This window comes from Gamsiella multidivaricata (assembly GCF_025024155.1).
Source record: "Gamsiella multidivaricata strain RSA 2152 chromosome Unknown BC939scaffold_51, whole genome shotgun sequence".
Taxonomy (NCBI): Eukaryota; Fungi; Mortierellomycota; class Mortierellomycetes; order Mortierellales; family Mortierellaceae; genus Gamsiella; species Gamsiella multidivaricata.
In genome coordinates, this window is record NW_026251759.1 from 214,680 (window position 1) to 240,508 (window position 25,829).

Here is a 25,829-nt window from a genome sequence, read left to right on the forward strand (position 1 = left end):
CCTATTGTTTGTATTTTCGTTGTGTTCTGCAGCAGTATGCCGATCTGTCTTCTTCTGCAGCAGGAAAGAAAAAGAAAAAGAAAAAGAAAAGATCTCCGCCATTGTCGCCACAACATTTGAACAAGCAGGGAGTGGGAAAAAAAAAAAGAAGAAAACACGCATAGCACCATGTATTTTCTCCTGAGCATTCGAACCGCCGCCTGCAGCACTCTAGTCGCCAAAAAAAAAAAAGTAGTAATATGTATAAAGCTATCAAGGTTGTGTCGGTGGTGGTGGTACAGACGAAATGAACTGCTTGAACCCTGCCAATGCGTCAGGGTGGTTCCAGAAAATAAGAGATACCTCCGAATAGACCTATAGATGGAAAAACATTCAAAAAGCGGTCAGTCCTGTTGTCGAAGTTAGATTCCTGTATTGCTAGACGCAGAGTAACTATCAATACCTGGTCGATGGTCCATCCGTTACGTTGGTATTTCTCAAGTGCAAAGATGAATCGGTCGTACATTGACAGGTCGCTTTTCGCTTCATACTATCAAAATCATGCATTCGAATGAAGTTAGAATACTTTGACCGATAACAATAAAAATCAATTCTCGTCGCCGCTTTGTTCCCTGTCTAAGTACCTTGACAGTCTGCACAAAGTCCTTGGCTTCAATGAAATCGGGCGAGACGACCAACTCTTCTGGTGGTGCCTTGGAAATTACGCGGGGTTCCGTCACCTCCACACCAGACACCACATCAGGCAAAAACTTGTGGAATCGTTGCAGCAAGTGTGGGTGGTACCGCAAGATGATCGATACGTAGAAGTAGAGCTGTAACAGAACCAGATATGAAGCAGAAATTAATGAGAATCAGTGACCCTGATTTTTTTCACGCGTGCAGACTCAACAACGCTTAAGGAGCCTTCCATAACATACGTTTGCATAAGAGTGATCCTTTTGGAATTTCCGAAGAAGTGTGATCAGATGCTGATACATGTCTGGTTCCTGTTGCGACCGTTCCTAGATGGCACGTTGAATGGTTTGGAGAATAGAACACAACCAATCGTCAATATCATCATAAGGACTCCTCAAAGTCGGTACGGATGACAAGGGTTCCCAATGTCCATGTCCAACTCGCTCCAGTATTCGCACCTTGATTAAGCTGAGGAAATCCGCTGCTGCGTGTCCGTTGTTAAGAATCTGGTTGGGATTTCCTTGCTGTTGAACACCGGCAGCTGTGATACGTCGAATCGCGACAGTTTTTTTTAGAGGCAATCAAGGGAAGACATAAGAGCTAAATCAGTACCTGGTTCGTCATTTTCATTCAGAGGCGGCATATACAACTTGACAAACACATACCTGGTGTGCCTATCAATGCCCCGGGTATAATCGAAGAGTTTACTGATGCTGATAATGGTAGAGATGGCGGTACTGCAGAGACCACCGGTGCCTTTCCTACAGTTGCCTTATAATCCGAGTACATCATGGGCTATGGGAAGAGAGAATCAAACATAAGATAGTATTAGGTCCTGCGACACACATAGAAGACGTCCAAATGAACATGTAGCGTGCTCCAATATCCTCGACGCACCGGCACCAATTGGTTCAACAGGCCCTGGGCTTCCGGCAAAAACTCCTTGAACCCAAGCAGCAAATCTGGCTGGTCCTGGAAAAGCGTCATCACGGTCCGTACCAGTTGATCTATTGGCATACTGCAGTAAGAGAATGTTCAGCCAATAAACGAAAAGGTTAGCCGTAATGTCCTGATAGAAAGTTCCATCATGTAGACGCTGTGCCCAATGAATCAAGTCCGTACTTCAAACCATGATATTGCTCTAGCGCAGACAAGAACTCTGTGTAGATCTTGGGATTGTTCTCATAGGCCTTCTTGACAGACCCAACATAGTCCACAGCATTCCTGTAAATGGGTGATTGTTGTTTAGTAGGCGGGATTCCCGTTGCTGCGCTGACAAATGCAGCTGCTCCGCCATCCTGTAACGGACTACTAATGAAGGAGCAGATCAAAAAAAGGAATATTCAGTCATTTCAGCATTCATAATATGCATTTTCCTTGCTGTCTTTGTACATGAGAGTATGGTTGATACGACCAAACAGCCTCTGCCATGAACAGATGTGTACCTGCATGCAGAACCAGGATACTTGGCCTCCAGCATGCTTTTTGCGCACCAAGAAAAAAGACAGCAAGAAACACTTACTCGTTGCCGCCCGAGTTCTGTGCCAAAGAAACCAGCAATTCGGCCACAGCCATCCGCGATTCCGGTTGCAGGTGCGATTGCTCCATGGCCCCCATACTGCTCTGAACCGCACTCGTGACATCGCTCATAAGGACATCGCTCGCGTGGGACGGATCTCCCGAAAGTTCAGTGTCACCGCTATTCAGGGCAAGGCTGATATTGTGGATGGTGTTAGCGGTGTCCAGAGGCACGACCGCAAGCGAATGTGCAAAGGACGCAGAGGAACCGGTCTCGTCCTGATCCATGGTCGAATCCCGAGGCGTGTTCATCGCGTGTGGTTCTTTTGATTTCTGGGTGTCTGTTGAGATAGTAGTAATTGTTATCGGTATGTCGACCGTTGTGCTCTGCGTTGAATGTCGTCCAAAACGATGCGGATCGCTTTGCGCACTTGTCAACGGAAGGCGATTTCCAAGAGGGTTGTTTACTTGATTAAGAGGATCAGGACGAACTGGTGGCGAACAGACAGCGGTTGTTCAAGAAAGTAACTATAATGAAATGACATGCAGATACAAATATGCACAAGAATGTTGAGAGTGAGCTGATAGAACTCTACGCGTTCTCGATATTTGCGGTGGAGCTTGGATTGTTCAAGAAAGAAGCGTAGGTGGAAGAGATTCTGCAGAGTGGAAGAGAAACCATGGAATAAAAAAATAAAATAAAATAAAAGATGAAAAATGAAAAAAGAGCGATATTGAATAAAGCAAGCGCGTTCTCAGGTTCTCAGGTTCCCAGGTTCCCAAGGGTCTTCAGTTGGCGTTTGTGATAAAAATGCAAAGCGTGGATGGAGAGCAGTGGAAAGTATTTGGGGCGTCAAGTACAATCGTCTAGACTAGATTCATTCATTCCCTCCTTCAGGGCAGGGTCCTCCCGATTGACATAGATTCAACAACTCACCTACCGAAACGGAGGGGGTGTGAGCCAAGGTCAAGAAGCGATATGAATATGGGAAAGGGAGAAGGAGTGGAAGGGAAAGACGCCTTTCCGCGATTGTGTTCGTGGTGCTGATGGTGGTTGTTGTTGTTGTTGACAACAATTCAAAAAAATAAAAAAGACGAGCGAGCAAAAAGAAGCACAAGGAAAAAAATAATTCAACAAACGATGTGCTCCAGCTCGGAATCGAGGGTTGGTCCTCACTTCCCCTTAAGCACTCCTTCATGATTGACAGCACATACATATCCTTGGCGTCAACACCGGTGCCGAGTAATACAGTTTATTGGTCATACCGAGATATCGAGAGCTCCATTACTGCCTCGGTGTCAAAACATTACGCACGCTCTTTGCCTTTCGAGGACCTCGGGGCCTCCACTTCCTCAGGCTCGTCCTCCAGATCATCCAGGTCCGCCACTGCTTCCGGCTGCGCAATGTACACATCCTCCCATGTTCCGGCTATCATATCCATCAGAAGTTGAAAGGAGAAAAGAGAGTGGCATAGTAGCTGTCATTAAAAGTACATCATTTCATCATAAAACACATCGGAGCTGAGGGGCAAGAAACAGGAAGCGTCCTCTTACATGGTGTCTTGAAAGTCATGGCAACAACCTGCTGATCCACAAGTCCCGAAGCCGAGAGTGTCTTGGAGTCGATCAACTGTAGGTACTGACTGGGATCCTTTTTGTTTGGGATATGCAACTGGATATCAGATGGTGAAGTCACCGAGGCCTCTGCGGCGTCCTTGTTCTTGGTCGATGATAGCGCTGTGACGACTCGCTTTTTCAATGCCAAGACCGTGTCCGCATTGGGATTCGCAGTGTTGATGAAGATGGTCTGGGTATTTCGCTTGACACGGTAGTATTGAGAGAAGGCCTACACAAAAACGATAAAGGTCGTGGTCAAAGGTCGTGGTTGCGTGTTCCAGGAATTCGTTCATGAAATGTCGCTCATCGTCTCTTGAAGAATGTCCATAGTGGTCTTTATTACCATGCTGATTCCGATGCTGTTGAGAGGAATGGGTTGGTGGTGATAGTAGTAGTAACAGCAAAGTAACTATTCAACGACCTGCGCTTTTTGCTGAAGTTAAAAAAAATGGTGGCGTTCTGAAGCAAATGGCGAATTACTGATCTAATGATACAAAGAAGTATGGTACAGGACGCAGGAGGAAAAAAAGAAATAAAAAAAGGCCAGCACATAACGATCGCCTTCAGTGCAGATGCAGGTTCCGGGGCCGCATCGATTTGTTCTTGCTCCAGGAATGGTCTCCTTTCTCATTCCTCACGGACGCAAGCGGCTCCTTCTGCCATTCCAGGAACCAAGGATGCTTCTCAGGCGACACCCATTCTCCTGCTATCCTCACCTGCTCCGCTTTCGTTTCCACTTCATTGTCCCGTTGCTTCCATATATTCGGAGTGTCCGAACGCGACGAGACCGCCCGCATGGGTGAAATCGACCTGGATCTCGAGCTCAAGCTCGCCGTCATCCTGGAGAACTCATGCCACGACGCCAAGGAGGATCCCGGGCTTTGATCCAGTTGCGTGCCTGCTCTTCCATGAGCCCACGTGTTCGAATGATTCCTCCCAGAAGCACGGTTGTTTGGCGGTGATCGTAAGCTTGGAACGGCACTCCTGTCGCTACTTCGTCTATCCTGATGCCGTGTTTGAGGTTCTTCATATACCTCGGTCTCATCAGCAAAAAAGTTCTGGATACTCGGAGAGGTATTGTCTGCAAAATCGAGCGGGGGATGCAATTCGAATGGCTTCCTCCTGCCTCCGTGCCTAATACTGTTGTTCGCACGTTGACCATGCTGACGAGCTCTAACTTTGGTCAACAATTCGATATCCGGGGATGCGTCACCCTGACCAAACGACATAGAATGAGAAGCGAGGTGCTTTTTGAAGGGCCCGAAAGGATGGATGCAAAATATAAAGGCGATATATAAACCAGCGTCAGCGCAAAGTCATAGAAATGGGTAGTGTCCAGCAGCCGATAATGAGCACGGCATGTAAACGTTACCGAATCCCAGGTTATCCAGTTCTCGGTGTCCTCATGGCCCGAACGCGTGGGGCTGTTGGTCTGTGCCACGGGACTTTCGAGATTGGTCCAAGACATCCGTGGCCAGTCATCCCCCCATCCGTTTTCGTCGTCGGACTTCTGCTTGCCCTTGTCCTGAGTGGTGACCCATCCATCGTCATCCTCCCTATTCCTGGCTGGCCCTTTGTACTGCCGAAGCTGTGCATCCCATGTCTGATGCAGCTCTAATTCGTCCTTGCCCAACATATTCCTCTCCTTTGTATAAATCGGCTCCGATGAAAGCGCCCATGCCACTCCTTCCAATACGGCCCGAAAAGCATCTTTACTCCTGATCTCGATCCATACCAGAATATCGTTCGACCGAGGCAAACAGTCCGGAGAAATGCCCACCGACATGCCTGCGCTCTGACTCACTTCCTTGATATATTCCAGCGTCATGCCCTGACGTGCGCACGACTCTAGGTCTTGATGCTCAACAAGATAGGACATGAGACCACCAGATAAATGAAGCAAAGAGTGTGCAATTCTTTCGTGCAGGCTCAATATGATGATCAGCGGCTTGCGCTTGTCTCCGTGAGGTTGTGGAGTCAATCGCGCCTGTCGCTCCTTTTCCAGATGGTAATCCGTCTTCCATGCAGCGGGGTCTATATCTTTCTGACTCTGGTTACTTCTCCTATTGATCACAGCCTGCTTCTCGTAAAACGCCAACGCCTTCACGCCTTGCTGCTCCATGTCCATCGCCTCTGAATCTGAGCCGAGCTGCCTGTCGATATCATCAGGAATGGCGTGTTGGGCAGTGTATAGATCAGTTGCGCCTTGAGGTGCATCCTGTATTGTGCTAGTCGAATCACTGGACCCTCCTGATGGCGAAAAAGTCGCCGCGCTCACGCCTGAAGAGTCGGACGATTCTGTTGCGCCTTGTGGGCGCATGGGCTCTGCTTGGTCTGTGATAAGAAAGCTATCCACAATTGCATCGACTACATCCTTAGCTCGGCCATAGACATCGAAGCGATAGTCAACTTGGTGGATAATAACGGGGTATTCTTGCATGACATTGTCGGCACATCGCAGGATATCTGTGTTGGTCGGGCCCAAGAGAAACCGCAGTCGGACGTTCCGGAGTGAAGGCGTTGACGATAACGGCTGCGGCGCCGGCGCCGGGGACCACATGTGACCTGCTTGGTCCATGGCAGGTTGAGGCTCGAATCAATGTCCACGCGGCGTGAGGTGAAAATCAAAGTGTGTGGAAATGACAAACGAATGTGCTTCAATACATTCCATCGCAAAACAAAAGGCACTCAAATCTAATCCAATCTATCAGGGGGCATTGACTGCTACGCCACCAACCTTCTCATTTATCCATCCATCCTTTTCTGCAGTGGAAATCAGACAGTAGTTCCGTGTGATAGTTTATTATGGCGGTGGAGGTGGTGATGTTAACAGGGCAATTATGGTTTACTATAGTACAAGGTGAGTGGGTGTGTTTTTACGTGCGCTACATAAGGATGCGAGAGAGAAAACAAAAATGAAAAAGAAAATGCTTATATGATAACAAAATGCCCATCTCTATGGCTGGTCCATCTATGATTGCCGCGGTTCAGGTATTGGGGACATATCGCTCATCTCGGGAATAGAGTCGTGACCAGACGACATAGAGGTGAGTGAGCAGGTGTCGACAGAATCCATATCTTGCTCCTCGTCATATCTTGTCGAACCAGAACTGCTAGCGCCTCCAAAGCTGACTCGTGTCGCAATAGCTGGGGCCAGCCCCACGGACGTATTCAAGTATTCGTGCGGCTGAAGATGACCATTCAATTCTGGCAAGGTGGATGAAATCCCTGTGGGAGGTGGCCCCACCGGATGAGCACCAGCTTGAGGAGGTGGGCTTGTCGCCCAGGACGAGTACAGATACGGATCATGCTGCGACTGAAGAGGATAGGGAGGTATGGACGGCAACGACTCTTGAGTGATCGTGAATGTGAAAGCTGTTCCTGCCAACTGACTAGCCGTGGAGGGCTCGATTCCAAATCGAGAACTTGGTGCATCATCGGCCATAATCGATATAGACGGTATCCTAGATGAACCTTGCGGGGATGGAACAGTGAGATGCTGTGACGGCTGCGTCAAATAGGACGCATCCTGCTGAATCTCAGCCATGAGCGGCGCTCTTGTGGGGCGAGAGACGCTTCTCCGGATCTGATGATGGGGATGCTGTAAGGTTGGCGACGGCCATGTCGTTCGATCCGTCATTGAAGACGCTGATATGACAGAGCTGCTCCTCCGCTTGGACTGCGTTGAGGTCTCCGTCGACGAGGACATGTACGAGTTGTGGCTGTCGAGTCCCGAGTGCGCTGGATCCTCCAAGTCCTTTTCCTCAAAATCATGCCCCTGGCTGTTCGACCGCCAGCATCGCGATCGTTGTCCGCTGGTCCTTGAGCCGCATGCAGTCTTTTCTCCCTCGCTGGTGGCGCAGATCGTACTCGTGTTCTCCTCGAACGAGCTGGAATGATTCACGGATGGACGTTGTTGATATCCTGCGCTGCCCTCCCGAGTTAATGATTGACAGCGCGAATCGGTTTCATACATCCCCTCCTCCTCATCGTTCCCGCCCTCTTCATCTTCGCCATTGTCAACGGTGGTGTCGGTGATGGTCCTGCAGACCAGAAACATAGCTGCGATCGAGAAACCGCACAGGATCCAGTTGGTGATAAGATAGGCAAGCAAAGGCGTCTGGGCGAGATCCAATGGTGCAGCAACAGCACCCCCGAGCGATTGAATCGACTTGAAGAATCCTGCGTACCTTGATAGCTCGTCATGCTTGTTGGAGAGAGCGCCCATGAGCCAGTAACAGTAGACCGCAAAGGCTGCATCACAGAAACCGAACATTGCATAGATGGAAAGCGGTCCTGGATAGCTGTCGGCGTGCTCGTAATCAATGAGCTCGGAGCTGTTGGAGACCTTCCGCTCCCACTTATGTCTGAGCTGCATGATAAGGGCGCCGATCCAGGTGGCCATGAAAAGTGCTGCAATGACGATCAGCCCGAGCATGGCTCTCCTGGGCCTCTTCATGGGTAACCGATCCAGCAGGTATCCAATCATGAGGGCGCCAATGATTTGTGCAACCCAAAAGAGTATCGAATTGAGCGAGCGAGTCCGGATGTTGAAGTTGAAGCCGTTGAAGTCGTTGAACTGATAGGTGTATGAGAAGTTGGAGAAGAAGAATGCTGGGATCAAGAGAAGCATTCGCCAGTCGCAAAAGACCGAGAGGATGGCGAGGAACTCGGCTTTGACACCTGCAAACTTTGCGACAATAACGGGCTCGCCGTTGTCTCGAACAATACTGGAGGGGCGGACGAGGAAGATGGCTAGGAAAGTGGCGAGACCCATGATGACCATGTAGACAATGTAGGTTGAAGACGAGACGTCGTCGGGATCCATGCCTGGGGCGCTGTTCATGACAAGCGGAAAGACTGAGCCTAGGACGGCGCCGAGGTTAAAGATGGCCCAGAAACAAGCTATGTATTTACCCTTGTTGTCTTCTGTTGGATAGGACATCATCATTGCGCCCTGGGTGACCCAGATGAGACCTGCACCGAGGCCGAGGAGGATGCCAACGAGGGGTGGATAGAGCGAGTGTTCGTTGTCCTTGGCGAGCATCATGCCGCCGGCGTAGAGGAAAAAAGAAAGTCCACCGAAGGCTACACAAAGCCTTGGCCCAAGCATATTGTGTGTTCCCCCAGCAGCGAGGAATCCGAAAATATAGGTGATCGAAGACGAGGTGACAGCGAGGTTTTGGGCGGTGGGTGAGTGTTTGCCAGCGTTGCCAATGGAGGACATGGCATTGAACATTCCAATGGTGCCGAAGCAGATGACACCGATCAGAATGATCTGGCGCATGGCTTTAGAGACCATGGCTGGTGCAAGGAGGTTTGATAATTCAGCCGACTAAACAGATATTGAGGTATCGGATGAAATAGTGGAGGTAAACGAAAGAAGATAAAAAAAGAAAAGAGGTATCAAGAGACAGAACGATTGCAGAGGGTTGGAACAAGCACAATGTTCATGCCAGCGACTGATAACAAAGAAAGTCTGCTTAAAGTGAGAAGAGGAATAAAAGGAGGGAGGATGGATCTGTGGTATAAAGATGCGAGGAGAGATAATGAAGGGAAAAGTAGAGGAGGTTGTGGAGGAGGGTGTGGAGGTATGAAGGAGTGAAGGAGTGAAGGAGTGAAGGAGTGAAGGAGTGAAGGAGTGAAAGCACAGCAGAGTGCGAGAAAGCGAGAATGGGTCGGTTGATGGGTTCGTGGGGGTTGGGTTACAAGAAAGGGAAAAGAAAAAGGACGCCGGACGGAGCACGAATGGAAGATACGACCAGTTGATGCTAGTGGTGGAGATCAGGAACAATATTAGGAACTACTACGGAGGGCAAGAAAGCTGGAGTGTCGATATTGGCAACAAAGATGAAAGGGGGAAAAGAAAAGAGGAGCAGGAGCAGGAGCGAGAGCAGGAAGAAGAAGGGCTGTGGATGCGATGTTGATCCGGAGGAGGATGGGCCAGTGTGCGTGCGTAGGGATGAGAGTAGGGATGAGCATAGGAGTGAGAGGGGGGTGCCTGCAGGCTCATGGTCTAACATAACCGAATTGCCATTCCCTGCGCTCTTGTCTCTTTTCTTTCTTCCGTTGCTTCCGTTCTTTCTTCCAGCCAGCCAGCAGATGGGGTCCACCCACATTCAGTCCCTGTGACCTCGACACCTTTTCGGTCCAACAGGGATCGACACCATAAACCAAACCGTAGGATGTTCCTTCCCTGCCCTTTTTTTTTCTTTTCTCAGCCAAGTTAGTCCGTCAAGTCAATCATTTCAATTGAATGCTGTACGACCAGGAAAAACGTTTGACCACCTCGATAGGAATTTAAGGTCGAATTTGAGAGCAACCAGAAACGAATGAAAAAAAAAAAAGAAATGGGGCGTGCGTCAGTCATCATCACTCCGAGTGCCTCCCCTCCGCTTTCTACACTCTCATCATTTCCCCTCTTTCTCTTTTCATTCTTGCTCTCGCTCTAGCTCTAGCTCTATCCCCACATCCCAGCGGATAGACGCATAAACACGCCTGAGCAATGGGAGGGAAAACATATAACTGGTCGCATGTGCTTGCTTACAGAACACAGAGGGTATGACGCCGTTCTGGTGCTTCCTGCCCCTGTTCCTGTCCTTCTACGCTTTCCTTTTCCTCCAAGACAATCCAGTGTGGTGTGAAAAAAAAAGCCTGAAAAAAAGAAGGATTCTATTCTCTGCAATTCGAAACACTGGATTCATTAAAGGCGTCTTTGACAAGCATGCATGCCTTCGCTCAAAGTCAGCATGATGTGGATACATTATTCGTGTGCTAAGGGATTAATTGAATCCGATGTCATGGCGAACAAAAAATAACCTTTTTCTTTAAAAGTAGCTACCATGTGGTTAGAAAAAAAAGAAAAAAAAGGACATAGCGGTAGACGGTTAAAGACTATGGTAAAACACCCGAATGGATGAACGTGTTGAAGTCTACGTTGTGTGTGTACATGCTCATCGGGTGAACTATGGCTGGACCCTGCTCATAGCAGCCACTCACGCTCCTTTCTATCAACTACGGGAGGTTTATCAACTAGCATGGGGTGCCTGCCCTTAATAAAGATGGAACTGTCGGTCGCGTATGCAGTTAGAATCAGCAAATCTAAGGCATGGAGGGCGGCAAATCTACTGAAGATGTTCTTTCAGCAGCAAAGCAATAGTCATCAAGAGACTCTAGGGCACATTCAGGAAGCGAAGGACGCTGTTGAACGTTTACTGTTTAAGAATTTAATCCAAATGCAAATCAAAAGAGGGATATCAACAAGGAGAGGTTGGTCCTGGCCAGTTTTTATCCGCTAACAGATAAGAGAGGTTCTATCAAGTAGCCAAAGTCTACGTCTAATTTGGACCCATGAAAAATATCAATTAAAAGAGGTTATCAACTAAGAAGCAATCAACTAAAGCAAGTTAGATTTGGCCAAGGGAACGTGAAGGAGGAAGAGAGAGGGGGGTTGCAGCCGCTTCCCGCATCGTCTTTATCTTTCCCGCCTAGAAGCCATGCACACTTGTAGCCATGCACACCTGTAGCCCCGAATAAACTCACGCACGCGTCCTAACAGACACACTGGCCATTTGGCCATATGGCCTTGTCCACTAGGCCAAAGAAAGCGATCATCGTCCGTCGCGTGTCCCTCGTCGTCTTCAGACACCATTGCCGCCAACTTTGTTCGCCTGCGATGCTCTGCCCCCGCCACGTCCTGGCCCGTTTCTAGGCAGTATCCAGGGGACACTTGATGTCCAGTACACACACAAACACCCTGTGGACGTGTATCCCATCTGCTTGTCCTCTCTGCTGGGCACGACCCATCCAACCGAATCATCCTTTTGTGCATGAGATTCTCCATCATCCACCTTGCATTTCTCGACCATCTTCATATAGCTTACCGCCATTATTCCCTTCCCTCACACTAAGTGCTCACTCGATCGATCGTCCAATCATCTCTCTCATCCCCTTACAGCCTTCACTTCTCAATTCACCTTTCCTGTCATAAAGGGCTCTTCACCTACATAGTGTCTGCATCCGCAATCAGCATCCTTCCCCAGGCACTTGCTCAACCTCACTCTTTCCCATACGCTCTGAGACGCCCCAGCTCATCTGCTCTTTCCAATATCCTTAGCTCTCTGCGCTAATTGACACTGCCGTACCGAAAAAGTCATTCCTTCTTGCCGTCCGAACCGTTCCTCGTCGCGCTCCCTCGCTCCCTCCAGAGGACACATCCGCGCTATGAACGGAATGTCTGCTTTTAACGGTCGGCATCAGCCCTCCAGCAACCCTATTTTGGTCCTGGAGCCCATCAATGACACATTCGCACTCAAATCCCTCGAACTGCCAGAGCAAACCAAGGTCAAGATTGGCCGCCAGACTGGCGTCACCACCGCACCCCATCCCTCCAATGGCTACTTTGACTCTAAAGTCCTCAGTCGAGTCCATGCCGAAGTCTGGTCAGAGTCCGGCAAGGTAATATAAAGGAGTGCAATGGAAACAAGGCCTGCAAATAGACACGCATCTTGACAGCAGACCGTTAATGTCAACTCTAAAATGTCATGTAGGTATTCATTCGTGACCTAAAGTCAAGCAACGGCACCTTCTTGAACGGAAGAAGACTTTGTCCCGAGAACACGGAAAGTGAGGCATTCGAGCTGAACCAGAATGATAGCCTTGAATTTGGAATCGACATCATGGACGAGAACGGTGCCTGTAAGTACCACATGCCTTGTCATTTCATGAATTTGGATGAAGACAGCAAGCGGCTCCTCGGACAGGACAACAAACAGCAGCAATATCAGATGCCATAATAACGTTTGATGAGGTGCATGAAAATGAGATAATTGGATAATTGAGCACGAGGTCATCGGGCAGCAGCCTTGGTGTTTTCATTTTTGAGGGATTGTGCAACCATTCCATGAGCCATGATGTATGTTTGCCTAAGCCCATTGGGATGGATACTGGAACAAAGCACGCACACTAACGCGGTTCTTTTCGCTGTTGCGACCCCTTCAAGTACTACATGAAAAGGTCTCCTGCAAGATATACATTTCAAGAATGTCATATCCTACCCCTGGGAGCTCGCCCCTAGAGTACGCACCAAAAGATATGAATGCAGTGAATATGAAACCGAGTTTGACCCCGAAAGTTTCTAAGCGCTTTCTTTTATCCGTCTTATTACCTCATTACTTCATTAAACGTATAGTTCGCACGCAAAGATCAAGCCCATTTCGCCCTCAGGATCAGGCGGCAACTCTGTCAGGATGAATTCGGCTGCAATAGGAGGACAAAGTGAAAACATCGATCTCATCATCTCACGGTTGCAGAATGAACTTACTCGGTCACAGGAGACGTATGCCGATCTTGGCTTCCTGAAACATAGCTTGGGCGAACTGGAAAAGGCGATTGTTTTCAACGGCGACGATAGAGATACCCAAAACAAGAGCTTTGCAAATACCAATGGACGGTCATATTCAATGACAGATGCATCCTCAACTGACTATGAAAAAAGATTGGAGCAAAAGGACAAGGTATGGGGTATATACTCAAGCGCGTAAATTTGGCTACATCCACTGTCATACTCAGCTGTGTTAATTATGTCCATTTCTCTTGGCCTCTCTTTCAGGAACACGCGGCAGAAATAGCGAGACTCGTCAAGGGATTTGAGGAGACCAAGGCAGAGATGGAACGGCAGCGCGAACGAGAACTACAATTCGCCAGGGAGGAAAATGAGAGTGCACGTCGTGCACAGGAACGAGCAAATGTCGCCCTGAACGATGCTGCCTCGAAAATGGATTTCATTATGACTCGTATCAACAATATGATCAAAGAGCACGAGCAGGAACTAGATATTGTCCAAAAGGAGAGGGCCGCTGCGCTAGTATCGCTGGCAACGATGGAGGCGAAGCACAAAGATGAACTTAATAGGCTGGTTTTGGAGGCTGATGCGGAGCAGGAGGGACTCACAAGGAAACATGAGCGAGAACTTGCAGAGGCAGTCGCTCAGGCACAAGCTGAGGCAGGAAAAACGACGGATGCACAGGCACAGGAGGCCGACCTCATTTCGCTCAGGGAGGAAATCAAACTGCTTCGGGAGGCTGGTGAGGGTCAGTCCAGGAAAGTCGAAACATTGACAAAAGAGAATAAGGAACTGTCTGAGCAGTTGAATCAAGTTAAGGCAGAGTTGAAGATAGCTCGAGATGAGGCAAAGGGCAACACTGCAGGCGGTCTTGATACCCTGGCGCTGACCCTGGATGCATCCGGCAGCAACGATGACGGCAACAGGAACGGCAACAACAGCGACGGCGACATTAATAACAATAACAACAGCAATGGCAACCTTAATAATAACGGCAACAGCAATAGCAGTGGCGGTGTCAATGCACACACGAGCGGCGTGGAGGGGGGTCTCAGGGCAAGAAATGTAACAGGATCATCGAAAGCGCCATTGTCAACTGCTGCTCTGGTGACTGCATCTATGGATAGCGGATCAGGAGAAGGAGAAGCTAGACGAGAGTTCTCTTGGCCACAGTTTGTATTTCCCATGGGCAAGAGGAACCCAACGAGTCTGAGTCAGGTAATTCATGCGGTCTGTCAATTGTCGTGGACGTGAGCTTTGCAAGGTGGGCATGATACTCAATTGGACCCACGTTTGTCTTCTTTATACTGTAGCCTTCGACAATGCTCTTGTCTAGCGGGTTCATGCTGGTGGGCCTTGGCGTATACGTACTGTGGCACAAGGCAGCATGACTGTCGGCCGAAGATCAAATCATGTAATAATGGACAGCCACGGTCTTCATCTCCAATGCAGCGTGGTGTGATGACATGATTTGACAAAGAAACAGATCGAGTAAACGAGAAGCGCGCTTTGATATAACCCAAGAAAACTCTGTGGATGCGCCTTGAACACGCTTCGAAATAAGCGACTAAAATAAAGCTGTGCTTACTTAATACATGTAACACGTCTTGAAATAATTTTACAAGTGCCTCGGACGAGCGCCTCAGAGCATTGCTTACTCACAAAGTAAGGCGAATGAGATGGATCTCATTGTATAAGGCAACTGTGGAAAGGGACATTTAGGAACGAAAATATATAATTTAAGGAGTTGCAAAGCAAGTGAGGCAGCTTCGTCCCCTCTCACTTACTCACATGGGCGCTATTGGGACCACCAGTGATCAGCGTCTTGGCCTATGTGAACAGTAAACGAGTGTGCCTTTGTATTATGGTGACCGCGTCGCCTGAAATCTTGGTGTATGTACACGCTGTTTTTTTGACACCAAATATCGGTGGGATCTCCTGTTTTCATACTACTCCTCCTACGCGTTATGTTCAGGCTGGCGATCCGAAAATCAACTGGACGCGAGTTACATGAAGCAAAATTAGAGAGCAGACTTAGATCCCCCCCGCCCCTGTAAGGACCGAGAACAGAGGAAGGGATAAAAGAGAAAGGAGAGGGAGAAGAAGCGGATCGGCGCGTGGCGTCTGTGTGGAGATGTTTCGGATAAGGTTTGTGGGGAGCGAAGCGAGAACAGACCCTGCCAGTCGGAGTCCAAGACGAGGAGGGGATAAACCCGTTCCGTGAGCAGTGCATCCATCCCCCCCGCCAGTCTAGCAGTCTAGCAGTCTAGCAGTCTAGCAGTCTAGTGGGATTAGGCCAACAAGTAGCACTGGAGAGACATACCCACGGCACGGCCATCGAGCGAATCGTCTTCCATTCCGTTGTCGAGTCCATGGAAAAACGCCGTTCAACAAAAACGGTTTCCCCCCAGCGTTTTTTTTTTTTTTTTTTTTTTTTTTTTTGGCTCACTCCACACTCTCACGCATTCACCTCATCACTCCCCCCACTCTCTCTCTCTCTCTCATCCCTCATTCTGCATTCGCTTCACCAACAAGCTCCTCCTCTCCTTCCTCCCTTTCCTCCCTCTTCAACTCCACTCCTTTGTTCTTTTTCCGCCCACACCAATGTCTGCTCTCCGCTTCCCCAACTTGCCGCCCTCTGAGCCCCAGGGCTCCGATCTCCTCGCCCAGGAGCGTGCAAAGACCTCCTTCAGCGTCCACGAGCTCTCCACTTTCCTCTATGGAGAGATTTACCTCGAGAACCAGGAGCGACTCATGGCCATTATCGAGAACGAACCCGCCTTCGACAAGTCGAACCGGTACTTCCGCGGACGCACCGAGCGTTTTGCGGCTGCCTTGCGCAAGGACCATGCTATCGTCAAACTAGCCCAGAAACACAAGTGGACCCCAGATGTGTTCATCCAGGCAGAGCAATTGATCGACGAGCCTGGTCCCTTTGGTCTCCACAGAGGCATGTTCATGCCCACATTGGCCTCCCAAGGCACAGAGGAGCAAATCGAAAAGTTCTTGAAGCCTGCACAGAGATATGAGATCATCGGATGTTACGCGCAGACGGAATTGGGCCACGGTTCGAACGTGCAAGGAATTGAGACGACGGCGACCTACATCCCTGAGACAGACGAGTTCGAGATCCATACCCCGCACTTGACAGCATGCAAGTGGTGGATCGGAGGTCTGGGCAAGGCCGCAAACCATGCTGTGGTCATGGCTCGGTTGATCACGTCTGGCAAGGACCACGGCCCTCATGCGTTTGTGGTTCCTATTCGTTCGATGGAGGACCACACATTGCTTCCAGGCGTCATGGCTGGAGACATTGGTCCTAAGATGGGGTATGTTGTTATCCTTGTCGCTCTGTTGTGTCTTAATTGGCTATGTACTCAATTGATGAGGGAAGCGGCTCGGCTTGGCAAAAGCGAACACAAGTTATCGATACCAGATATTGTGGCCGGAATGATCGATCGGCTGCGCACAGACATCGCTGCAACGTGATCTTTGCCGCTAGCAATACTCCCTAACCTTTGTTCATTTCTTTTGTTCACTAGATACAACACCACCGACAATGGTTGCATGTGGTTTGACCATTACCGCGTCCCTCGCATTTCCCTCCTCGCAAAGTTTTCGAGCATCAAGCCCGGCTCAGGCGAGTATATCAAGCCGCCTAACGCGAAGCTATCGTATGGAACCATGGTCTTAGTCCGTGCCTCCCTTGTGGGCGCGGCGCGCCAGGGCATCGCCAAGGCTGCGACCATTGCTACTCGTTACTCCGCCATCCGCCGCCAATTCGTTGACAAGGACGCGCCCAAGAAGTTGGACAACCATGTCATCGAGACACCTGTCCTCGACTACTCGATGCAGCAATATCGACTTTTCCCAATCATCGCTGCTGCTTATGCGTTCTTCTTGACCAGCAAGGAGATGATGCGATTGTACCACCTCAACATGAAGAATATGGCCTCGGGTGATTTTTCGTTGCTGGCTGATGTCCATGCCTCAAGCTCAGGTCTTAAATCCCTGACCACCACCATGGCTGCCGCAGGGATCGAGGAATGTCGCCGTGCATGCGGTGGTCACGGTTTCTCTACCTTTTCGGGACTTCCTCTGTTGTTGCAGGACTATGGTAGGTTGATTCTCGTTTGTCCTTCACTTGCGGCATTTTACTTCCTGGTATTAGTGTATTAACACTTCTTGCAACGACTATACCATTATGCGGATGCTAATAGTCCCCAATGTGACCTGGGAGGGTGATAATTACATTCTGACCCAGCAAACGGGCCGGTATCTGTTCAAGTCCTTCCGCGAGCTGGTAGCGAAACGTAACTCTGGCAAGCTGAACGCCAGCCAGGTCAACAACCCAACGCTCGCCTACATGAACACCTACCTCGAGAACCCGCAGCTCAAGTGCCCAGCCACCTCGGCAGCCCAGTTCCACAATCCTGAAATCCAACTTGCTGCATTCGGCCACCGCGCTGCATCATTGGTCGCACAGATTGTGCACGCATTGGATGTGGAGAAGCGCACCTGGAACTCGATGCTGGTTGACATTTACAACGTCTCTGTGGCCCACTGCCAATTCATCCTTGCTCAAAATTTTATCCTGGGCATCCGTGGCGAGATGTCTCAGCCCGATGGTGGTATCGACCCTGCAAAATCCCTTACGCCTGGTGCGAAGGAGGCATTGAAGGACCTGTCGGATCTGTTCGCGATGCACACGATCCACAGGCAGCCGGGCGAGTTCTTGACATCGGGCTACTTGGAGGCGAAGCACATTTCGATGCTCGGGGAGGCGATCATGGAATTGATGGCGAACAAGATTCGACCAAATGCTGTGGGCTTTGTGGACGCATTTGCGTTCCCAGATTATTTGCTAAACAGTGCGATCGGTGCGTTCGACGGACGGGCGTATGAGCGCTACACGGAGATGGCGACGCGTGAGCCTTTGAATCAGACGGAGGTTGTGGAAGGATATGAACAGTACATTAAGCCGTTCACGAACCCGAAGGGATTGAGGGGACACACTCTGCAGGCGAGACTTTGAGAAGCCGATAACCGATAGACCAGCCTAGGCTCGACCCAGACTGGATGTTTGCAATTTCCATTTTCATTTATGTTATCCGGAGGGGGCTGGGTCGAGCCTAAGACCAGCCTACAGAGGGCCTCGATCCGAACATCTCGTCGAACTTGCGGAGCAACACCGGCCAGAGCAGTTTGAGGCCATTAATTGTTATGAACAAAGCTATAAATAAAGCACATAGACATGTCGAACATCGTTGACTAACGCCACCAATTCTCTGGGACACTGACAAAGTCTCTGCTCCGCATTTTTGGCGGCGTACAAGCATTTGCTTCCTCGCTCTCATCTCCAAACTGACCATCGATTACAGCTGCACCAAGTTCATCAATCCCATCCACCATGTCCTTGGGACCGTCTGCGAGCTGGAAGAGCACGTTCTTGAATGTGCCCCCATTGACAAAGAGTGTATCGACAGCCGTGACACTGATGACAGCACTTGGGTTCTTGCTCCGCCTTCGGGACCTCGCCTTCTCCTACAGTGCGGCCGAAGGTGCCGACTATGACGACTCTGAAGCAGATCTGGTACCTCTACTAGCCCTTGTCCCTGTCTCGTAAGTGTACCAAGGATGGAACGACCATAGACATGGAAGCAAGCAGGAACTGGAAACTACGGAGACTAAATCTCTCGTCTTCAAATGGCTCAAATGATAAATCGGTTGTTTAGGGCCCCATATCACCTCTGGACCTTTGCAACGGCATCGTTTTTTGAACGGAATATCATAAAGGCAAGTGGAATAAATGATGCATTGGTGTCATCAACATGATCAGTAGAGGATGGCATTATGAGGATTGTATTATGGGAATTGGATACGGCTTGTTCACCGCAGACCGCAGGTACAAAGTAGGAGCAATAAAAGCAGCATTGTCTGACTTCGCGTCTCTTTCTCGGCAAGCATTTTTCTAGTATGCCATCAATACCGCCATTCTCCTGGGCTGTGGTAAATACTTGGAGCGGGCCTGGGGATCTCGCGAGTTCTTCAAACTCCTCTGCATCTCCAGTATAGGTCCCATGCTTGGGATCTACCTGACCTACCTCTTCGGATATGTCATTCATGGTAATGACGAGCTGCTGTAAGTCCATTGATATCTCGCATTGCTGGCGCTATTACACTTTTACTATTGCCTTGTGACTATGCCATTTCTTGCATCAATATTTTTTTTCTTTGGCGCAACAGGGCTTTTGACACTGATAACTATGATGCACCATTATTTCGCCTTGGCGATAGATATGACACAGAGGCATATGGGATGACAGGCGTGCTGGCAGGGTTTTTGGTCGGATTCAAGCAACTGTTGCCTGAGTACCTTGTCACAATTTGGGGCGCACTCTCAGTCCGCGTTAAGGTATCGCTTTCAGCTTCGTATATCGGTGACATGTGGACCATTACAGATGCAGGGAGCGGTAGCAAGGACAGACCTGGTTAACGGCCTCTCTCCCTTTTCTTTTTTTTTAGTCACTGCCATTACTGTTCACACTCTTTATGGTCTTTGAGGGTCTCATCTCCCATACCCAGATCCAGTTCTTGATGGCCATTTATGGCCTCTTTCTCTCCTGGATCTACTCCCGCTTCCTCAGAGTTCAAAATGGCATCCGCGGTGACAGAAGCGAGACGTTTTCGTTCGCCTCATTCTTCCCAGAGTTTATTCAGTAATTTATCGGGTTCATTCTATTTGATGTCTTTCGCACCTTTTCCCATGAATGACAATGACAAGTTAAGGCTCATTGTTCGCACTTGATAATCGATAGACCTCCTGTCAAGGCCATTTCAGATTTTTGCTTCGGGGTCCTGGTAAAACTCCATATTTTCTCACCCACAGGATACGGAGGCTTTCATTACGACCTAGAGAATCCTCAAATGGCCGGCTTGGGCCATACATTCACGCAACCTGGCAGTCTCCGCGCTGAAGCCGAGCGGCGGAGGTAATTATTTTGTCATTGCTTGATGATATATCGCTTCGAAATGGTTTTTAACCAGGCTTAACACATATCTCTTACAAATGATATGAATATGAACAGAACTTTGGCATTAAAGACATTGGACATGAAGATTCACGCAGCAGCTGGAAATAACAGCCCATTTTCAGGATCAGGAAGATCCGCCGGATCATCGTCGGCAGCGCCAGTATCCTTGCTATCATTGTCCGCCGAGCCGTTGCCTTCAGCGGACGATGGTGAGGATGAGGTCCTGTTCGATGCCACAGCATTGAATGCAAACGAACCACCGGCATTGGAGCGACCCAAGGAGACGACTAGTAGCGAAGCAAAATCGGAAGCGGATATGGTATAGGCTGCTATACACACCAAAAAAAAAAAGAAAAAAGAAATAGAAAAATTATAAAGGCTGCATCAAACCTATTGATTTGGTCAACGATTTGAGTAAGGGCTTGACTGTCGGTCGGAGTGCTGATTATACTACCAAAGAATTGGAGTAGTTCTTTTGGCCTCAATTTTTTTAAGGTTTTTTTAGAGCGTTTTGATGTTAGGGTTTATTAGGAGTTCTTCATGAGTAGAATCTAGTTATCCGGGGAGCTGGCTGCATGAAACGACGCAGAGCGAATGTGTTTTGTCGACAAAGTACAGTTGCTTTGGCACCAGGACGCAAATTACTGTGGTATCTGGAGTCTGAGACACCTTAGACTCTATTCGCAAAGCGTATGGATAGATTGAATGACTGTGTCCATTTGGCCCCCCCTCCCCGCTTCTGCTCTGTGTGCTTAGCCCAATAAACATCCATGCTGGCTTCCTGGCAGTAATCGCTGGGACTAATGACCAATGCGTGCTTATCTACTTGGTTGCATGCAGCAAAAACATCCGTGCACCTGCACGGAGGACGTTGTCGGCCAGCGAGTGACGCTCCTCATCCCCCTGACCCTCCTCGTCATAGGTCGTCTACGCGACTTGAAACAAAAAATAAAAAGCGCGCAGTGCTCGGGTCTGTTGACGCCCTCTTCATTTCTTCAACATTTCTCATTCACCTTCTCATTCTCATTCTTCATTCATGTTCCGCGGTGCTTCCTTTTTCCTGCTCCTCAACTGGGTCTTTGTCGTCGTCTGGTTCGGCTCCTCCTTTGAATCCACAGCTGCCACTATCGTCGTCCTTGTACGAACAGCCTGCCTGTGTAAAAATTAACTTTTATTATTCTCCGGAGAATGGAATAAGGGAAGACTGACAATCTGCTCACCCTTTTACTTTTTGCAAACCCTGGCCCTGTCTGAGCACATAGGCGACAAATGATAGTTTTGTCGACAGAACAGCGGCCTTCGGACCACGAATCCCAGGACAAGGGTTTGTGCTCAACCTGATTGCCGTCGAGACGCTTGATCCTACCCAGGAAACAACCGCCTGTCGCCCAGTTTCTGACGTGTCCATCGCTGGGTCCTGGGCCGCCTTGGTCGAACGTGGAGGCGACTGCAGCTTTGTAGAGAAGGTCCGCAACATGCAGGCCAGTGGGGCCAGGGCTGTTATTGTTGGCGACAACCAGCGCAGTGGACTCATTACGATGTATGCGCGAGGTACGGACAATGGTGCTCACACGCAACAACACATGCTTTGAATATGTCGCACATTCTCTTGCTTGCCCTTGCCTTTTAATCCCCACCGTCAATGCGTTCTCATTCGAGAAAGAAAAAGAGGGAAGAATAGACCGCGTGCTGGTTCAATTGATTGGGACACAAAGAAAGGAACCACATGTTGTTGTATAGCATCTGTTTTCCATATACTCATTCTATGTCATGGACGATAATGGCTACTTCTTCCTCTTTTTCCCCCGTCCGCAGCATATGCAGTGGAAAAAGGAGAGACATGTAAAAAATCTTTGGATCAAATGAGGACGCAGACAACAGACGTTGGTTGAATCGCTTGTTTGCAACCATGAACACACAAACAACACATGCGTACCACACACTCGCACTCACAAAACAGGCCTAACCGACCTGCCCTGCCCTCTCTTGCCCTCTCTTTCCCTCTAATGGAGCCCCTCCACATACCATATTTCCCCCATACAGCATGCAAGGATCATATTTTGCTCCACAAAACGTGATGCATATCTTAGTATCGTTTTTATCCATGAGGGCCGCCCTTTCTTTTGACGTTAATACGTCCAACTTCGAATTGGTCCATAATAGAAGACACCTCAGATGTCCTGATCCCATCTGTCTTCATCGCCCAGCACCACTACCGGGAGCTGCGATACCTTGGCATAGGGTTCGGATGGGACTTTCTGATCAAAATGACGCCCGATGATCTGGACTGGTAAGTGCATCCCACACTCCGATCAAGAAACAGGAAACAGGAACCAGGAACCAGGAACAAAATACCACCTGATGTTAGACTCATATCCTAACCGCCAGATCTGTAACTACATTATCCTCTTGCGTCTAGGCCGCTGCTGGACGTAATCATCTTCATCGTCCTCTCCCCCGCGTTCGTGCTCTTCTTCCTCTACTTCCTATGGCGTGTCCGTATTCGCCAACAACACGTTGCAGATCTGGCGCCAACCGAGACCGTGACAAACTTACCCATCAAAATCTTCTATGCTTCAAAGCTCAAGGAGAACGACCCTGTTGAGTGCGTGATCTGTCTGGACGACTTTGAGGACGAGGCCGAGCTACGCGTCCTGCCCTGTCGACACGAGTACCATGTCGCATGTATCGATAGTTGGCTTACGACGCGCAAGAAATTTGTACGCTTCTATTGAATCTACCGCTGCTTTATGCGCTCTGTCATTATGCTCCGAGCTAATACCGTTTCCATTCTGTTTCTACAGTGTCCGATTTGCAAACGGGATATCTGCACATCTACGGAATCAACGCCTCTGCTTTCCAACAACGCGTCATCGTCATCCTCATCCTCACCAACTGCCACCAATATCCCGCGACGAGCACTACCATCCAGCAGGGCGAATCCTCAGACCAGCGCTGCTCTAGCGAATCTGTCCCTTCTCGCGCCTCCTCCTCCTCCTCCTTCAACTACATCCTCTTCATCGTCCTCTTCATCATCCTCTTCAGGGCCCTCTTCGTCTTCAGCTAGACCCTTTCTCAGTAGCATCGTGGCATCCACATGGCCACCTGAGAACCATCGATCCAGTACGGGTCGATACGATGGACCATCCACTTCTGAGAATGCAGCGACTGTTGCAAGAAATCCAGGGTCATCAGTACAACCACAAGTACAAACAGTTCCAGGAATACAACGGCAGTAGCCGGACCATGCCATGGAGTAGGAGCGTTTTTTTTTTTTTCGGAGGGCTTGATGTAGCCGGAGATATGGAAGATTAAGAAGAGAGATGTTGTTCTAGGCGCATTCCACTTCGTATAGACAATAAATCAGTGCTATTGGCATCTTGTTAGCAATACGCGATGGAGCCAGGACAGATGGAGAAAAAGAGAATGGATAAAGCTCAGCTTTTGAATTTCCCTTGTTTCTTGACCGCATAGCACAAGATCTCTTCGCGCACGAGGAATGGCGCTGCAAATCAAGCCATTGGATCGGAATGTGTGCGCTGCAGGCTTATTTGGAATAGCAGATGGAGGGAAAGCAATATTCAACGGAAGAGCTTTCTATATTGGTTTTGAGTGAACGGGCTAGCCATTGGCGTAAAGTACAGTCTCAGTACAATGGTTACATGTAGCGATGCTGTGTATGAGTTGCCTCGACAATGCAATAGAGCGTCGCGGTATAGTATCCGCTTCTCTGATATGCACTCCGAGTAACTAGATATAGATAGCACCGCGAGTACTTGCCAAGTACTCTTATAGATACTCATCCGTGAGTCAAACATGAAGGTGGGAGCCCTGGACGCGTCGTTTTGAGAATACAACTATAGGGGCGCGAGAGAGATCAATTTGCGCAGAAAGCGCGTTATATATACTTCAAGATTGCATTACGCAGATTACCCTCCAAGAAGGAAGACCTTGGCTCTGTATTTTATGAGCTGCAGAAACAAAGACACAGAACTGATCAAAGACCTTAAGGCCCACATGGACTTTGCAGAGTTTGGCCCTGTTTTCTCTAAGGATATTCTGTCGACGCGGCTTTCCAGACCTGAAGTACGGACACGTAAAAGTCAACTCGATGGATTACATACTCGATTATCTTCATTTTTTTTTTTTTTTTGTTTAAATCAGTCGACAGTATTTGAGGATTAGCAAAACAGTTTAGAAAGGATCTTGACCCAACTGGTCAAAAGAAATCCTGCTTCGATCCAGGCAAAAGGAATTGGTATTCAACCATGAATATGTACTTGGTGTAATAAACCGGGAGCTGGACCTGGTCTTCGGTGTTAAATCGTTTCGTGCCGTGAATTATGGACACTCGCAATTCCGCATTGTCTTTCGTCGCTTTGCAGCTCATATATGACTTGCATGCAATGAACCATACTTTGGGCGGAGTAGCGAATACACAGGGGTCCCGAGAGTGCACCACGCCGCTTCATTTCCTGAAAGGGTGGCTGAGGATTTGAATTGCTTCAAGCCAATCAGAACTCCCAGCTCAGGGGCGACTGTACAGCACAGAAAAGGACCGATGCATTCCATCCCGCTACTTGCTCACTCCACTTTCCATTCCCACTCGTCTGTTCATTCCCTGATCACTAGACAATCGTCATGTCCAACTACAACGACAGCCAGCGATACACCTCGAACTCGGGCAGGGCCCCTAACCCTGCCAAGAACCGCCAGATCCCCAACGACCTCAGGGCTAACGGCACCAACGGTGTCTTGTGCTTCGGCTGCGGACAGACAAAGACGCGTCTGGCATTCAGTGAGACCCAGCTCAAGAAGGCCGCCAACAAGAAGCACCAAATCATGTGCAAGAGCTGTAAGTCCACTACAAACCACTGCATCTCACACTTTTTGCTTTCGTTTCGCTTCTTGCTTTTGCTTCAAAACGACAGCTATGGTTCAGCTCCAAGTCAATGCACGACAGTCTACTATACCACAGACGAAGAGCACCGATCATTAACACTGTCAACTGTTGCTTCATGTTGTAGGTATCCCCGCCCAGCCAACCACACTCAGATGTATAAGGTGCTCAAAGTCACTTCCCATGGATAGTTTCTCCAAGGTATGGTCCTATATCAACGTTGGACTGAGCTGAACAGGACTGGACATTGACAGGTGGTAATCCAAGGACCGTGATTGACCACTGACAGCCATCGGTATGTATTTGATCCGCGCAACTATAGACACAGAGAAAGCGTCAGGAGAAGGCTACATGCATCGAGTGCCGCACTTCTATTGACGAAGACGACTCTCAGGACGACTTTGACATAGAGGAGGACCCTGATTGGTACGAGGGCGATATCAGGGACATTTTGTAAACAGGACCTGGGTTGGATTCCTCAGCTGGGTCAGCACACAGCGCTTTCCAGGACCCACCTGAGCTCCTTCTTTTCTGGCACCATATAGTATTCGATTTGATACTGCCTTTTCTTTTCTCTGTCCATTATTGAACAGGGCAGGGGTTTTTTCTCAATAAAAAAAGTCCAATTGGGGTGCCAATTGGCAGCCTAATTAAAGGGCCGCAACTTTTTTTCCTTCACTGCACAATCATGTGAGAGCAAGCCACCACGCATTTTTTTTCCTTCGCCCGCTCATTTCGATCC

General features: G+C 49.0%; 9 protein-coding genes across 9 annotated transcripts; 5 read left to right on the forward strand and 4 right to left on the reverse strand.

Moving 5' to 3' along the window:
- Positions 1 to 252: 252 nt before the first annotated feature.
- BC939DRAFT_504979 (uncharacterized protein) lies at positions 253 to 2,505 on the reverse strand (the record flags this gene model as incomplete). The annotated part of the gene is made up of 9 exons (XM_051560595.1): positions 253 to 354; positions 443 to 529; positions 624 to 812; positions 918 to 1,001; positions 1,134 to 1,216; positions 1,341 to 1,470; positions 1,573 to 1,693; positions 1,798 to 1,986; positions 2,198 to 2,505. The coding sequence occupies 9 exons, from the start codon at positions 2,503 to 2,505 to the stop codon at positions 253 to 255; spliced, it is 1,293 nt and encodes a 430-aa protein (XP_051410226.1).
- A 1,759-nt stretch (positions 2,506 to 4,264) lies between these two features.
- Positions 4,265 to 6,584, reverse strand: BC939DRAFT_232104 (uncharacterized protein). Its single transcript, XM_051550866.1, has 2 exons — positions 5,183 to 6,584; positions 4,265 to 5,057 (listed from the first exon to the last, which is right to left on the reverse strand). Exons 1-2 carry the CDS (start codon positions 6,386 to 6,388, stop codon positions 4,374 to 4,376), a joined length of 1,890 nt encoding a protein of 629 aa, XP_051410227.1. The 5' UTR covers positions 6,389 to 6,584; the 3' UTR covers positions 4,265 to 4,373.
- Positions 6,585 to 7,349: 765 nt separating this feature from the next.
- On the reverse strand, positions 7,350 to 9,112 carry BC939DRAFT_484557 (UNC93-like protein; the record flags this gene model as incomplete). The annotated part of the gene is given in 3 exon segments (XM_051559259.1): positions 7,350 to 7,458; positions 7,785 to 8,715; positions 8,728 to 9,112. 3 exon segments carry the CDS (start codon positions 9,110 to 9,112, stop codon positions 7,350 to 7,352), a joined length of 1,425 nt encoding a protein of 474 aa, XP_051410228.1.
- Positions 9,113 to 9,404: 292 nt separating this feature from the next.
- Positions 9,405 to 9,824, reverse strand: BC939DRAFT_457693 (uncharacterized protein; the record flags this gene model as incomplete). The annotated part of the gene is made up of 1 exon (XM_051556506.1): positions 9,405 to 9,824. A coding segment is annotated over one exon (208 nt), but the record flags the coding sequence as incomplete, so codon positions are not given.
- A 2,209-nt stretch (positions 9,825 to 12,033) lies between these two features.
- BC939DRAFT_504982 (uncharacterized protein) lies at positions 12,034 to 14,544 on the forward strand (the record flags this gene model as incomplete). Its single annotated transcript, XM_051560596.1, has 6 exons — positions 12,034 to 12,267; positions 12,360 to 12,507; positions 12,812 to 12,887; positions 13,001 to 13,325; positions 13,421 to 14,371; positions 14,467 to 14,544. 6 exons carry the CDS (start codon positions 12,034 to 12,036, stop codon positions 14,542 to 14,544), a joined length of 1,812 nt encoding a protein of 603 aa, XP_051410230.1.
- Positions 14,545 to 15,603: 1,059 nt separating this feature from the next.
- On the forward strand, positions 15,604 to 18,421 carry BC939DRAFT_232197 (uncharacterized protein). Its single transcript, XM_051550867.1, has 3 exons — positions 15,604 to 16,482; positions 16,696 to 17,270; positions 17,374 to 18,421. The coding sequence occupies exons 1-3, from the start codon at positions 15,758 to 15,760 to the stop codon at positions 18,186 to 18,188; spliced, it is 2,115 nt and encodes a 704-aa protein (XP_051410231.1). The 5' UTR covers positions 15,604 to 15,757; the 3' UTR covers positions 18,189 to 18,421.
- A 9-nt stretch (positions 18,422 to 18,430) lies between these two features.
- On the forward strand, positions 18,431 to 20,578 carry BC939DRAFT_457703 (eukaryotic integral membrane protein-domain-containing protein). The gene is made up of 7 exons (XM_051556507.1): positions 18,431 to 18,775; positions 18,889 to 18,949; positions 19,129 to 19,295; positions 19,451 to 19,568; positions 19,679 to 19,872; positions 19,972 to 20,145; positions 20,242 to 20,578. The coding sequence occupies exons 1-7, from the start codon at positions 18,564 to 18,566 to the stop codon at positions 20,510 to 20,512; spliced, it is 1,197 nt and encodes a 398-aa protein (XP_051410232.1). The 5' UTR covers positions 18,431 to 18,563; the 3' UTR covers positions 20,513 to 20,578.
- Positions 20,579 to 21,177: 599 nt separating this feature from the next.
- On the forward strand, positions 21,178 to 23,688 carry BC939DRAFT_457713 (uncharacterized protein). Its single transcript, XM_051556508.1, has 5 exons — positions 21,178 to 21,325; positions 21,450 to 21,738; positions 22,351 to 22,477; positions 22,607 to 22,907; positions 22,992 to 23,688. Exons 1-5 carry the CDS (start codon positions 21,224 to 21,226, stop codon positions 23,424 to 23,426), a joined length of 1,254 nt encoding a protein of 417 aa, XP_051410233.1. The 5' UTR covers positions 21,178 to 21,223; the 3' UTR covers positions 23,427 to 23,688.
- A 1,047-nt stretch (positions 23,689 to 24,735) lies between these two features.
- BC939DRAFT_457719 (uncharacterized protein) lies at positions 24,736 to 25,765 on the forward strand. The gene is made up of 3 exons (XM_051556509.1): positions 24,736 to 25,042; positions 25,215 to 25,288; positions 25,410 to 25,765. Exons 1-3 carry the CDS (start codon positions 24,829 to 24,831, stop codon positions 25,542 to 25,544), a joined length of 423 nt encoding a protein of 140 aa, XP_051410234.1. The 5' UTR covers positions 24,736 to 24,828; the 3' UTR covers positions 25,545 to 25,765.
- Positions 25,766 to 25,829: the final 64 nt, after the last annotated feature.

What these genes read in the sequence shown, in the direction of transcription:
- BC939DRAFT_232104 (XM_051550866.1), bottom strand. Translation starts at nt 6,388, where the DNA reads ATGGACCAAGCAGGTCACATGTGGTCCCCGGCGCCGGCGCCGCAGCCG. An exon ending in ACTGGATAACCTGGGATTCG is followed by an intron (nt 5,058 to 5,182) that starts GTAACGTTTACA and finishes CCCTTCAAAAAG; the next exon opens with CACCTCGCTTCTCATTCTAT.
- BC939DRAFT_232197 (XM_051550867.1), top strand. Translation starts at nt 15,758, where the DNA reads ATGTCTGCTCTCCGCTTCCCCAACTTGCCGCCCTCTGAGCCCCAGGGC. An exon ending in GACATTGGTCCTAAGATGGG is followed by an intron (nt 16,483 to 16,695) that starts GTATGTTGTTAT and finishes TTTGTTCACTAG; the next exon opens with ATACAACACCACCGACAATG. An exon ending in TCTGTTGTTGCAGGACTATG is followed by an intron (nt 17,271 to 17,373) that starts GTAGGTTGATTC and finishes GGATGCTAATAG; the next exon opens with TCCCCAATGTGACCTGGGAG.
- BC939DRAFT_457703 (XM_051556507.1), top strand. Translation starts at nt 18,564, where the DNA reads ATGTCCTTGGGACCGTCTGCGAGCTGGAAGAGCACGTTCTTGAATGTG. An exon ending in TTGAACGGAATATCATAAAG is followed by an intron (nt 18,950 to 19,128) that starts GCAAGTGGAATA and finishes GCATTTTTCTAG; the next exon opens with TATGCCATCAATACCGCCAT. An exon ending in CACTCTCAGTCCGCGTTAAG is followed by an intron (nt 19,569 to 19,678) that starts GTATCGCTTTCA and finishes CTTTTTTTTTAG; the next exon opens with TCACTGCCATTACTGTTCAC.
- BC939DRAFT_457713 (XM_051556508.1), top strand. Translation starts at nt 21,224, where the DNA reads ATGTTCCGCGGTGCTTCCTTTTTCCTGCTCCTCAACTGGGTCTTTGTC. An exon ending in CTGCCACTATCGTCGTCCTT is followed by an intron (nt 21,326 to 21,449) that starts GTACGAACAGCC and finishes CTGAGCACATAG; the next exon opens with GCGACAAATGATAGTTTTGT. An exon ending in CATTACGATGTATGCGCGAG is followed by an intron (nt 21,739 to 22,350) that starts GTACGGACAATG and finishes GGTCCATAATAG; the next exon opens with AAGACACCTCAGATGTCCTG.
- BC939DRAFT_457719 (XM_051556509.1), top strand. Translation starts at nt 24,829, where the DNA reads ATGTCCAACTACAACGACAGCCAGCGATACACCTCGAACTCGGGCAGG. An exon ending in CCAAATCATGTGCAAGAGCT is followed by an intron (nt 25,043 to 25,214) that starts GTAAGTCCACTA and finishes TTCATGTTGTAG; the next exon opens with GTATCCCCGCCCAGCCAACC. An exon ending in CCATGGATAGTTTCTCCAAG is followed by an intron (nt 25,289 to 25,409) that starts GTATGGTCCTAT and finishes GCGCAACTATAG; the next exon opens with ACACAGAGAAAGCGTCAGGA.